Here is a 13795-nt window from a genome sequence, read left to right on the forward strand (position 1 = left end):
TTAAAAAGTATAAATAAAATTAAAAAAAAATCTTTTTTTTTAAACCGATACCGATCATTTCCGATATCACATTTTAATGCCAATATCAGCCGATAATATCGGTAGGCCGATAATATCAGACATCCCTAATATCTATAAATGTATACTAATATAGTAATATAATTGATAAATTATACACAGTGAAACATATACTAATATAGTAATATATTTATAAACTATAGACAGTGAAACGTATACTAATATAGTAATATATTTATAAACTATAGACAGTGAAACGTATACTAATATAGTAATATATTATGATATGATGTAGAACATGTAGAGCGGAGGGGTTTTAGTCTATACTGTAGTCTCTACTGTTCATTTCTACTGTACTTTACTGTATCCGAGGCCCTGTTCTCTAACGTGTGTGTTTGTTCCACTGTGTCACTTTGTAAGTTGTAGACTCGACTCATTCCTCTACATTATTTGGAATTTGGCGAAGAAAGTTCACACTTTTCTCTTCCCTCATGCGTTCTCTCTCAGTTTCCTCCAGTCAATAGTATTCATTGAGTATATTCACCAGCCCTGGCTGCACACATCTGAGTCAAACTCATGCTGCAGGGATACTGACAGGTTGACAATGCAATGATTCAGAGCCAGATTCCAGGGACTCGCCCTTCTTTTGTTCTTATGGTTGTTAAGTATAAGATTGCATGTGCAAAGTTAGCTTTGGAGTGTTTGTGTCATAAAAGTGGATACAGGTAGAGTGAAAAATTGGGTATTTAGTTATGGGGGAACCACGCCCATATAAGGACCATAATAATTCATACAGTAGCCTACATGTTAAATCTATGGTCTACAAATATGAATGAACATGAACAACCCTCTCCCAAATCGAAAATGAAATAGTGCTGGAAACTCAAAATGTGTGATGCCATCAAGTATAAAGTCTGAAGCTGCTCTTTAGACAATGCATTAGGAGGGATGGTAAATGTGACTCTGCGAGCACCACCCAAGGGAATGTTCTGAGTTCATAGGTACATTTCCTGTTTCAATACTACATTGGAATAAAGCACATTTTTATATAAAGACAAACCATTCATTGCTCATGGAGCAGGTTCAGACACCACACCTCCATAGAAAGTAAACTCACCAACTAAATACAAGAGGTTTCTCTATTTTCCTTCCTTTGATTCACTTTTTGCACAAGCTAGTTTTCATCCAGTTAACTCTTAAGCATCGGACGGCCCGACAGTGGGCCGTCACTCACTCATGTGCTGTGCACATCGCGGCACTTTGCTCTCGTCTGTCGGCTCCGGGCTGCGTTTTCGCCGATCAACCAATACATTGTTGGAAAGTTGAATTTGCAGGCTTTCGATAGTCCCCACACTCAACCTATTGCGTGATTCCATTCTCGAGTTACAAGACGAAACATCCGCCGTGCGTCATTTGACAAGCCGTTCTGACGAGTGACCACGTCCGGTTGTGAGCGGTCCTGAACTGTCACTGCTGATGGCGAAAATTATTAACCACCGTTGTAGCCAAGGAGCGTCTGCTCCCAGATGGGCGCTGACAGTGGGGGAAGGTGACACAAGAAGACTAAGAAGCCCATTGTTTTGACGAGAGCCTCTGAATAATTGGGAGTGGATGGTCATTTTGGATAATCATGCCGAATTTTTACCGGTACACAAATTACAAAAACCTTTGTAAAACATAAATCTTTTGTGGGAATTTTATAAACTTTGGACCTATACTACATAAGACTTCAGGCTATGGAACCATTATGTTTTCCAGCTGCTACCTCTCAACTGGAACTTAAAAACAGGCATCTGGCAACCAGTAAAAAGAAATGTGAGTACACAAAACCTTTACTTCAGTGTGTTCAAACCTCTGTTACTCTATATCTTTAGCACTCAAAGTAATTTTCCTTTATTGTGTAAGAAACTTCAGAAGGTTACCTTTCAAAAGAGACCAGACTCATGCATGTGCTATACGTATAAAGTATAATAAATCGCAAATTACTTTGGGTATTAATCTCTGAAAAAGTGCTGTTGTCATGCAGATTAGGCTCACGCCTTAATTTTTCATCGGATTAGCGAAATGTTTCCTTTTTCCGGAAGTCCCAGGGACGGCTGCCTGGGATTGGTCAGAAAGTCACTGTTGACATTTGGAGAGACCAATAGAGGGAGCGGGGAAAAATCGTAATTCTTCCCAGGGACAGAGCGTCGAGCATGCATTTTGAGATGAGCGTGTAAGTGGTGATTTGAATCAATTAAACGTTGTTGTTGGATATATTATAGCATGAGACAGAAACCTACTTGTCGGAAACACTCATGGAACTTTGTTTGTTGAGAAAACCAGTATTTGTTTTGCCATCGAACCAACCAACTATTAAGAAAAAAAACACTTGAACTTATTACCAGATCAGGAGGTTGAGCTAAGACTGTGTGGCTGTGATCTTGTGTACTGAGGTGGTAAAATAATCCCCTTCATTGAAAACTAGACACTTTATTCAGTTTCTTCATCCTTTCCTCAATGCTACTCATGGTCAGAATAGTAACTTATATATTCCTTCATCGTCAGAATAGTCACTTTTATATATTCTCTCATGGTCAGAATAGTGACTTATATATTCTCTCATGATCAGAATTGTCACTTTTACATATTCTCTCATGGTCAGAATAGTCACTTTTATACATTATCTCATGATCAGAATAGTCACTTATGTATTCCCTCATGGTCAGAATAGTAACTTTTATATTATTCTCTCGTAATCCGAATAGTCACCTATGTGTTCCCTCATGGTCAGAATAGTCACTTTTATATATTTTCTCATGTTCAGAATAGTCACTTTTATATTATTCTCTCATGGTCTGAATAGTCACTTTTATATATTTTCTCATGTTCAGAATAGTCACTTTTATACATTATCTCATGGTCAGAATAGTCACTTATATATTTCCTCATGGTCAGAATAGTCACTTATATATCCTCTCATGGTCAGAATAGTCACTTTTATATATTCTATCATGGTCAGAATAGTCACTTTTATATATTCTCTCATGGTCAGAATAGTCACTTGTATGCTCTCGTGATCAGAATAGTCACTTTATATATTCCATCATGGTCAGAATAGTCACTTTTATATATTATCTCATGGTCTGAATAGTCACTTTTATATATCTCATGTTCAGAATAGTCACTTTTATACATTCTATCATGATCAGAATAGTCACTTTTATATATTCTCGCATGGTCAGAATAGTCACTTATATATTTCATCATGGTCAGAATAGTCACTTATATATTCTCTCATGGTCAGGATAGTCACTTATATATTATCTCATGGTCAGAATAGTCACTTATATATGTATTCATGGTCAGAATAATCACTTTTAGATATTTATTCATGGTCAGAATAGTCACTTTTATATATTCTCTCATCGTCAGAATAGTCACCTTTATATATTCGCTCATGGTCAGAATAGTCACTGTTATACATTTCCCCTTGATCAGAATAGTCACTTATATATTCCCTCATGGTCAGAATAGTCACTTTTATATAATGTCATGGTCCAAATAGTCACTTTTATATATTCTCTCATGGTCAGAATAGTCACTTTTATATATTCTCTCATGGTCAGAATAGTCACTTATATATTCCCTCATGGTCAGAATAGTCAATTTTATATTATTCCCTCATGGTCAGAATAGTCACTTTTATATATTCTCTCATGTTCAGAATAGTCACTTTTATACATTCTCTCATTGTCAGAATAGTCACTTATATATTATCTCATTGTCAGAATAGTCACTTATATATTTCCTCGTGGTCAGAATAGTCACTTATATATTTCCTCATGGTCAGAATAGTCACTTTTATATATTTATTCATGGTCAGAATAGTCACTTTTATATATTTATTCATGGTCAGAATAGTCACTTATATATTTCCTCATGGTCAGAATAGTCACGTATATATTCTCTCATGGTCAGAATAGTCACTTTTATATATTTATTCATGGTCAGAATATTCACTTTTATATATTATCTCATGGTCAGAATAGTCACTTTTATATATTCTCTCGTGATCAGAATAGTCACTTTTATATATGCTCTCATGGTCAGAATAGTCACTTTTATATATTCTCTCATGGTCTGAATAGTCACTTTTATATATGCTCTCATGGTCTGAATAGTCACTTTTATATCTCTCATGTTCAGAATAGTCACTTTTATACATTTTCTCGTGATCAGAATAGTCACTTATATATTCTCTCATGATCAGAATAGTCACTTGTATATATTCTTTCATGGTCAGAATAGTCACTTTCATATATTCTCAAGCGCCTCCGCATATACACAGCAAGAACAGAGAGACTAAGACTCAGCTTCTTCCCTCAGGCCATCAGAACACTGAACACTGATCTCTCCACACACAAGCACACATGAACACACACATACACACACACACACACAACACACATTCTGCACTCGCTCACACCATAGGTCACTTTAAACACACAAGAAAAGGACACTTTAAAGGAAGGGGAAAAAGGACACTTTAATTAAGAAAATAACTTGTTGTGATTATTGCATAGTATAGTTAGTAATAGCAAGTATATGGCATAGGGACATAGTAAAACTGTATATTGTATAGTAGTGTACATAGGACCCAGTGCCTTTAAGTCGTAGCTCAACATTGTTTTGCAATTATCTGAGGATTTATTAACATGTCTATTCTACTTATTTTATTACTATTTACTATTATTTACTATTGTATTCTTGCACAATCAAAGCGGGCATGGTCAACCACATTTCACTGTATGCCCTGGTATGTATGTGATAAATAAACCTCTTGAATCTTGAATCTTCTCTCATGGTCATAATAGTCACTTTTATATATTCTCTCATGGTCATAATAGTCACTTTTATATATTCTCTCATGGTCAGAATAGTCACTTTTATATATTCTCTCATGGTGACCTTTAGTAACATTTGGTGAATGAGAGAGTGAGATAAATGTGTTCCTCTGTTTTCTGGAACACCCTCCAGGACCCTTGGGGACACCCTCCAGGACCCTTGGGGGTCCCCGGACCCCAGGTTGAGAACTATTGGTTTAGGAGACTGCTGTGGCTTTTATCAAAAGGTTTGTGAAATCGACTGGTGGGCTGACTTAGTGACATAGGGCAAAGCAGTGGTTCTCAAAGTGGGGGTCCTCAAAGGGGGTTCCAGGGGGTCCCCAAAAGTGAGAAATAGTTTAATTTCACTAATGTTTTCTTCACTAGAAGTCAGTGCAGTGTGTATAAGAATGACCGATTACGCTCTCTCTAATCTGTTATCTCTCCAACCTACAGACAGTTGTGGAATTCTGGATTAAATCATATGTGACATCAAATATCTTCTCAGATGGGGACAAAATAGTATCAAATGGGGGTCCTTGGCCTATTACGTATCATATTTGGTGGACCTTGACTGAATAAAGCTGAATAAACGTTCGAGGTAAAATGACAAATCAATAAATAACTCAACCCAACCTCCCCGCACAAGAGGCTATAATAATAATGTCACAGTACTGTACCCTGGGGATCAGTGATGCTAAATTCTGCATGCGTCTGACCCCGGCGACCCGAGCGGCAAAACTGGACAAGACCACATTTCTCCCTGAAGCGGCTGAAAAGCAGCCGAGCTGGAGCTTTAGGGTCAGGTTTCACACCAGGACAGAAATGAAATACACGGACGTGCGAAAATGTAGAGAATGATAAAGAACGCCTGGTCCGACGCCGTCGCCCCCGGAGAGAAGGAAACTACTAACGTTTGCAGCAACGTTCCACACACGTTCCACACAACACGATACTCGTTCAAGTGCGTCTTTCATTTCAGTTTAATTTTCACCAGAATGAGTACGCTTGCTGAGTGTGACTCGAGGTAAGCCTGAGGAGGCGCTTTGTGCCGTCCTGTGTGGCAATCTATCGGCATGCTTCTCTTGCTCCCCCTGTTGTAACACGACTGCACGATGGCATGCGAAGCTGCCGTGGCATTCTCTGAGTCTACGTGTTGTTCATCTCTTTTACTGTATGGTTCAGCGTATGGATGGATGCATTAAGTGGACCAAAGCGCTATTGCAAGGCAGTAGTCCGGGTGGGGGAAACTTGAAAAGTATATATACCTTTATCGTGGCTGCAGCATTTGGTCTCATAAACAAACATAAACCTTGAAGCAGACATAAACCTTGAATCAAACATACACCTTGAATCAAACACACACCTTGAATCAAACATACACCTTGAATCAAACATACACCTTGAATCAAACACACACCTTGAATCAAACATACACCTTGAATCAAACATAAACCTTGAATCAAACATACACCTTGAATCAAACACACCTAGAATCAAACATAAACCTTGAATCAAACATAAACCTTGAATCAAACATACACCTTGAATCAAACATAAACCTTGAATCAAACATACACCTTGAATCAAACACACCTAGAATCAAACATAAACCTTGAATCAAACATAAACCTTGAATCAAACATACACCTTGAATCAAACATACACCTACATACATACATTGTATAGGAGTGTACATAGGATCCAGTGCCTTTAAGTGATTTATTAACATGTCTATTTATCATGTCTATTCTAGTCTTATCTTATTATTATTACTACTATTACTATTGTTTTATTGCACAATCGTAGCGGGCATGGCCAAGCGCATTTCACTGTATGCCCTGGTACTGTATGTGATGAATAAACTCTTGAATCTTGAATCTACACCTTGAATCAAACCTAAACCTTGAATCAAACATACACCTTGAATCAAACATACACCTTGAATCAAACATACACCTTGAATCAAACATACATCTTGAATCAAACATACACCTTGAATCAAACATACACCTCGAATGTCATTGGTGTGGGGGGAAACACAGAGGAGTAGCCGGGGGAAACCCACGCGAGCACCGGGAGAACCTGCACACCCCAGCGAGAAAGGCCTCCTGCTGAAGCTGGAACCCGGTACCTTCTTGCTGCGAGGCAACAGCGCTGTGCCGCCGCGCTTTAACTCAAGTAATTATATATAATCACACTATCATGCATAAAAATCAACCCTGAGGTCTCCTGAGAAATGACAAGCGTTTCCAGCTAACACACATTTGTCACACAACACAATTAGCCTCTCTCTCTCTCTCTCTCTCTCTCTCTCTCTCTCTCTCGCTCTCTCTCGCTCTCTCTCTCTCTCTCTCTCTCTCTCTCTCTCGCTCTCTCTCTCTCTCTCTCTCTCTCTCTCGCTCTCTCTCGCTCTTGCTCTCTCGCTCTCTCTCGCTCTCTCTCTCTCTCTTCCTGGCCCAAGGCAGGGTGTGTTGGGGCTTATCTGCTGACACTCTACCTGTTGGACAGGACTGGCCACTCCTGGCAGCTCACAGAGCTGTGAAGCAGGCTGGGCCAGGGGGGAGGGGCCGGGGCTGGGGCCGGGGCCGGGGCTGGGGCCGGGGCTGAGGGGAATGGCAGAAAGTGAGAGTGCACACTGCCTTGTGTTTGGTTCAAGGTGGTAGGGCCCGCCCCCTTCTGTCCTCCTGTGCTGCTATAAAAGCAGGAGGCGTCAGTAAGCAGAGACACTCAGAGGACTTGACTTGCTCGTCTTTCCATCCTCCTCCTCCTCGTCCACAGTCCTTTTTTGAGGCAGAGTCAACCACCCTTACAACCGCAACCATGAGCTACAACAAGACCACATCGAGGTCCTTCTCCTCCCAGTCCTACGGTGGACCAGGAGCCCGCACCAGCACATCCAGCCGCCGCTCAGGGTACGGGTCAGGCGGTGGCGGTATCGGCGGTGGTCTGGGCGGTGGTCTGGGCGGTGGTCTGGGCGGTGGTCTGGGCGGTAGTATCCGTAGTGGCGGCGGCGGCGGCGGCGGCGGTGGCGGCTTCATCATGAGCAGCAGCGGTGGCGGCTACGGCGGTGGACTCGGTGCCAGCTACGGAGGCATGGGTGGAGGTATGGGTGGAGGTTGCGCCCCCATCACATGTGTCACAGTCAACCAGAGTCTGCTGGCCCCCCTGAACCTGGAGATCGACCCCACCATCCAGGTGGTCCGCACCCAGGAGAAGGACCAGATCAAGACCCTCAACAACCGCTTCGCCTCCTTCATCGACAAGGTATAGGTTCTCTTCCACATTCACACTCTCACTCAAGGCCTCTCTGTCAGTTGCACTCGCACGGCTTCACTTTCATTTCAAAACTAAACTGAATTCAAACCACTGCAGTTTGCCACTGTTAACGCACAGATCTTTAGCGCTGAGCGGACTGAGTGTAGTGCCTCTACTAGACGTTCCCCTGAAGCTGAAGGAACGCTGTTCACCAGATGTGTAGACATATGTTGCACTTTTTCGTGGCTGACATATCTTTCACTGACATGTCATAACTGTCTTCCACCTCAGGAATCTGAGGCTGTGGCTTGAAAAAGAAAAGTGATCAAGGGAAGAAAAACTATCATCTATGGAGCATGTTTATCACGCCGTCTCACCGGCGCTGCCTCTTGCAGCGAAACCTCTGGGATTATGGAGTCTTATAAAACTCTCATGCGTCTATCTGAGTTGTAACTTTACACCGGGTGCCACGCCCTACGTTCAAAGAAGAAAAGTTTACCCTGTAGCCTCGTCGCCAGGGCCCAGAGGCAGCCTTTCTGCCCACTATCTAAACATGGGTGGGGGTTCTATTGCTGTGACTCACTCTTACCTAGGAGACTGGCAAGCGGATTGAGGGTCTCTCTGAGTCCAAAGTCTTGGCATTTACACATTTGCACCTATCACCTAGTTGTTACGGGCAAGAGGAATGCTAAGTGCAGTAAAACAACTTTGACATGCTAGTTTCCACCCGGTTTGAGTATTACTGTGCAGTATCACACCCGGCATTTGTTCTTGCATGCTAAGGACATGTTGACTTCCTTTATTATAGAAGGATAACTCAATAAAGCAGCGTGAATTGGCACAGAGTCAAACTCGCGGGGACAAAGCAAACACCCATTCATACCGAGCTGCTTTGTCTTCTGTGGCTTATCTGCCCCACCTAGTTTTTTTTATGGCTTGAATGAATGTGTGGCCTTAAGAGCTCAACATAACTGTCATAGGTAAAAGAGTGATAGGTAAAAACACGCAAAGCCACAATGCCGGATGTGTCTTAACAGGCAAAATATGCAGGCCTTTTGTTTTGACAAAGAAGAATATGGATGGTATGTCACATATTATATCATCAAAGGGATCACGTTTCGTCCTGCCTCCCGGGATCTCAACTGCTTAGACATAGTGTACAGTCAGTGGGTACTGTATGGAGTGACACTGGGTGTGGCCGCTCAGGCCTCACCCTGTGATCTTATCTACTCAGGTGTGGGCGTTTTTTTTTTTTTTCATTTCCCTGCTGCTTGGTCAAAGCATACTGCTTGGTCTGCTTTTGACAGCATACCACAAACTGACACACCCTTAGGCACTTGCATTCATTCTTCTTAAAAAAAAAAAAAAAAAACAGAGGGTTCACATAACTCTCCAAAAGCCCCAAGGCCACTCATGAGGAGCACTGAACAACCAAAACAGTTTTTCGTTTTCAAGTCAACATGAAATCCTTGTATCCCCCTTGTATCCCTGTGCACAACGTCTTCCAATCTATCAAATCCAACCAAATGAAGCCATCTCAACGATCCACCTGACCCTCCACCCTGGCTTTGTCCTCCTGCAGGTGCGCTTCCTGGAGCAGCAGAACAAGATGCTGGAGACCAAGTGGAGCCTCCTCCAGGACCAGACCACCACACGCTCCAACATCGACTCCATGTTCGAGGCCTACATCTCCAACCTGCGCAGACAGCTCGACGGACTCGGCAATGAGAAGCTCAAGATGGAGGGAGAGCTGAAGAACATGCAGGGCCTGGTGGAGGACTTCAAGAACAAGTGAGTGGCGACATGACATGAATCACGTTGCTCAACCGATATGACTAATACTGACATTGGATGAGAACACTGTTTCCTAGATGGTTGCTAAATGGTCGCCTTATGTCTCATCAGGTACGAAGATGAAATCAACAAGCGCGCCTCCGTGGAGAATGACTTTGTGCTGCTGAAGAAGGTGAGAATGAAACAAGACGCTCCCTGCATTTCTCACTTTGATGAAGTCCATTAGATCCATTTTAGTTAACATTAATTTAAAATAAAATTTGAACAAATGTTTTTTATTTTCCCTTTTTTAACATAAAACTAGACACACAATACATTAATAGTAGAAATCTATGATAAATCACAGGACAATGACCGACATAATAATACCAAAAATGACAGTCCAGTAACATTAATTTGTGTCTTTGTTTACAGGACGTCGATTGTGCCTACATGAACAAGGTCGAGCTGGAGGCCAAGGTTGATGCACTTCAGGATGAGATCAACTTCCTCAGGGCCGTCTATGAGGCTGTGAGTTATGTTCATATTCTTTAATCATCCGCAGTGATAAATTAATCAAAACCATAGATCTGTCGTCAGTTTATCACACAGGTACAAACCGCTGCCCGTCCAGTAAACTTGCAAATCGATGAAAAGAAAGACATCGGTCATCGATTGACATCAATCACAAATTCTAATTTGTTCTCCAGGAGCTGCGTGAGATGCAGGGCCAGATCAAGGACACCTCAGTCGTTGTGGAGATGGACAACAGCCGTAACCTGGACATGGACTCCATTGTGGCTGAGGTCCGCGCTCAGTATGAGGACATCGCCAACCGCAGCAGAGCCGAGGCAGAGACATGGTACAAACAGAAGGTGAGTGGATGCAGAGGGTGACGTCTCAAAGAAGTGGGTTCAAAAGCAGACCGTTTACATTTGACCTTCGCTCACTTTGCTTTACCAATTTTCCTGTTCTTTTTCATCACATACCTGTCTGTCTTTGTTTTCTCAACAGTATGATGAGATGCAGAGCTCTGCTGGACAGTACGGCGATGATCTGCGTTCAAGCAAGACTGAGATCGCTGAGCTGAACCGTATGATTGCACGTCTTCAAAACGAGATCGAGGCTGTCAAGGGACAGGTACGTACAGCTATGGTTGGCGATTCTGACCAGCTGTGAGTGTTAGCGATTGCTAAATGGAAACAGCTCTAACTGAAACACAGCAAGGATGGGCTAACGCTAATGCCATGTGTTCCCTGCAGAGGGCTAGCCTGGAGGCTCAGATCGCTGAGGCCGAGGAGCGCGGTGAGTTGGCAGTGAAGGACGCCAGGCTTCGCATCAGGGACCTGGAGGATGCTCTCCAGAGAGCCAAGCAGGACATGGCCCGCCAGGTGCGCGAGTACCAGGAGCTGATGAACGTCAAGCTGGCCCTGGACATTGAGATTGCCACCTACAGGAAGCTGCTGGAAGGAGAGGAGAGCAGGTGGGGGAAAACTTGAAAAGTGTATACCTTTATTGTGGCTGCAGCATTTGGTCTCATAAATCATGAATCAAACACTTTACTGACACTTCTCTTCCTGTTATTAGACTGACCAGCGGCGGTGCTACTGCAACCATCCACGTGCAGCAGAGCTCTGCAGGTACGTACTGTGTTCTTAAGGCCATTTTCCATTCGCCGTCGATGATCAGCACAAGCGGCACAAACAAAGCATCAGATCACGTCTATAGAACTAGCGATGGACGAATCTTGTCGCCCTCAACAACTCTCTCTTTTCTCCTCTGTGCGTCTCCAGGTGTCACCAGCTCCGGGATTGGCGGCGGATACGGTGGCGGCTCAGGCTTCGGTGGCGGCTCAGGCTACGGCGGCGGCTCAGGCTACGGCGGCGGCTCAAGCTACGGTGGCGGATACGGCGGCGGCAGTGGTGTCATCACCAAGTCATCAACAAAAAGTGTCAACAGCATGAACCGCTGGTGAAAAGCCCCCCCTACGAACCCCCCCCCCCCCCCCCCCCCCCCCCGTTTCATTCCATCTTACCCCCCTTTCACTCCGTACAGTACAGAAGCCCCGGCACGAGTTAAAATTGTAGGGGTGAACATCTAGTGATCCTTTAGGATTCTCGTTCAGAATAATACAATATAGATAAATAAAGCGAGTTCGGATCACTAGGTGCTCACCGCTACATTGCTCTCTCTCTTCTGCGTCACTGGCAGAATGTAACAATGTAAATGTAAGGTCAGCTTACCATTAAAAAGGCTAGAGTTTATTTTCTGCACTGACGGCTAAAAAGGGGAATGAATATTTAGAAAAGGTATCAAAACTGAGATAGTGAAAGTGTTTCAGAGTGCTGGCTTAGCTTGGATCTTGCATGTACACTGGGCACACATTGCTCTGACACATCACACCAGGCCTTCATGTATCTCAGGCTCAGTGGTTAGGTGGCTGAATGTTAATAAAAATAGCTTCCGATTGGTGTTGATGCTCCCAGGTATGGTGTCCATGTTCCTACTACAAGATGTTATGCTGATGACACTGTACTTTGACAGGGAAGAATCATTGACTGACTCTGTTCGGGTAGTGACTCTTAGATGATCAGTTAATGACTTGTTCCTGTCATAGTGCACTACACTGACGTGTTCTGTAAATGTTTTTTTATGCTTAGTTTTGCTTTTCATTGCCATCACATTGAAACTATGTCGTGACCAGATTTATTTTACCAAAGTCGTTCTTTGGAGCTATTCGTCATAACACAAGAATTTAATCAAATAAATCTGAGATACAAAATCTATGTCTATGTCTCTTATTACAATTTGTGTTGATACAATTGAGTACCTCAGACGAACCATATACGTCTGTTTTAAGTTTTCAGAGGAACAATGTTTTCAAACCAAGTTGAGTGTTGTGTTCATTCATAGTTAAAGACAGTCAAGGTTGAGTCGTTTTTTTGTGATATATCACATTCAAACTCCAAGTGATTTAGATTAACTTCACAACTGAAAATACATGTCATGTCCAAAACATTTCAAAACAGACGTATATGGTTCTTCAAGGGTTTAACTAAGTATCAACGGAGGTCACTTACTCTGAGAGGAGCAAAACAAAGTGCTCTCACTATCTGATCACACACATGATAAGGTACAGTATATAGGGTTGGGTTGGCAGAAATCAACCTTGCATATGCCAATCATGGGTACTTAACCCTGTGTGGTTTTCACACTTTTGTTACTGACCCAATGTTCGCGGGTCTGGTGGACCCACAACAATATTGGAATTTTAAGCCAATAACAATTCATGTAAAAAATACTTAGCAGATGTTAACTTCATTTCAATTTCAAGCAAGATAGACAGCATACATGGTTTATATTTACCCTTGCTAGATCACATTTATCGATACAAATGTGGACATGAAAGGAATAATGTTTATCTTGAAAAATATAAATGAAGGGGCGGCTAGGTGGTGCAGTGGGCAAGGCGCTTACCACCAATGCAGCAGCTCTCCGCATTGCTATCAGCTTGGCTGGTCGTTCATACTAATACAAATGGCAGTATTAGGGGGTGGGAAGCTGATGGGTGGGGATCGGACGTTGTGGACAGCGACTCCTACCAGTGGCGAATCCTTATGGAAGCCAACGGAAGCCATGCCTCCCTATTAAAATATGAATTAATATCAAATATGAAATATGGAAAAAAAATATATATATATATAATTTTTTTTAATATAGTTTACATTCTTTTTCATCTGTTATTATAATTTTTTATTTTATTTTTTTAAATGTCTCCCTCTTCTCCTTCTCACTCCTTCTAACACACTGTCAGACTCACTGTGCTCACTGCAGCTATAGAGGAGAGGAGGCAGGGGGTAGGTCTCTTTCTCCAGCCTCAA

General features: G+C 42.5%; 1 protein-coding gene across 1 annotated transcript; it reads left to right on the top strand.

Moving 5' to 3' along the window:
* The first annotated feature begins 7608 nt into the window (after window positions 1-7608).
* LOC311231097 (keratin, type II cytoskeletal 8-like) lies at window positions 7609-12700 on the top strand. The gene is made up of 9 exons (XM_084317585.1): window positions 7609-8150; window positions 9724-9932; window positions 10047-10107; window positions 10350-10445; window positions 10625-10789; window positions 10929-11054; window positions 11177-11397; window positions 11502-11554; window positions 11708-12700. The coding sequence occupies exons 1-9, from the start codon at window positions 7707-7709 to the stop codon at window positions 11887-11889; spliced, it is 1557 nt and encodes a 518-aa protein (XP_084173711.1). The 5' UTR covers window positions 7609-7706; the 3' UTR covers window positions 11890-12700.
* Window positions 12701-13795: the final 1095 nt, after the last annotated feature.

This window comes from Notolepis coatsorum, assembly GCF_963971535.1.
Source record: "Notolepis coatsorum genome assembly, chromosome: 6".
Taxonomy (NCBI): domain Eukaryota; kingdom Metazoa; phylum Chordata; class Actinopteri; order Aulopiformes; family Paralepididae; genus Notolepis; species Notolepis coatsorum.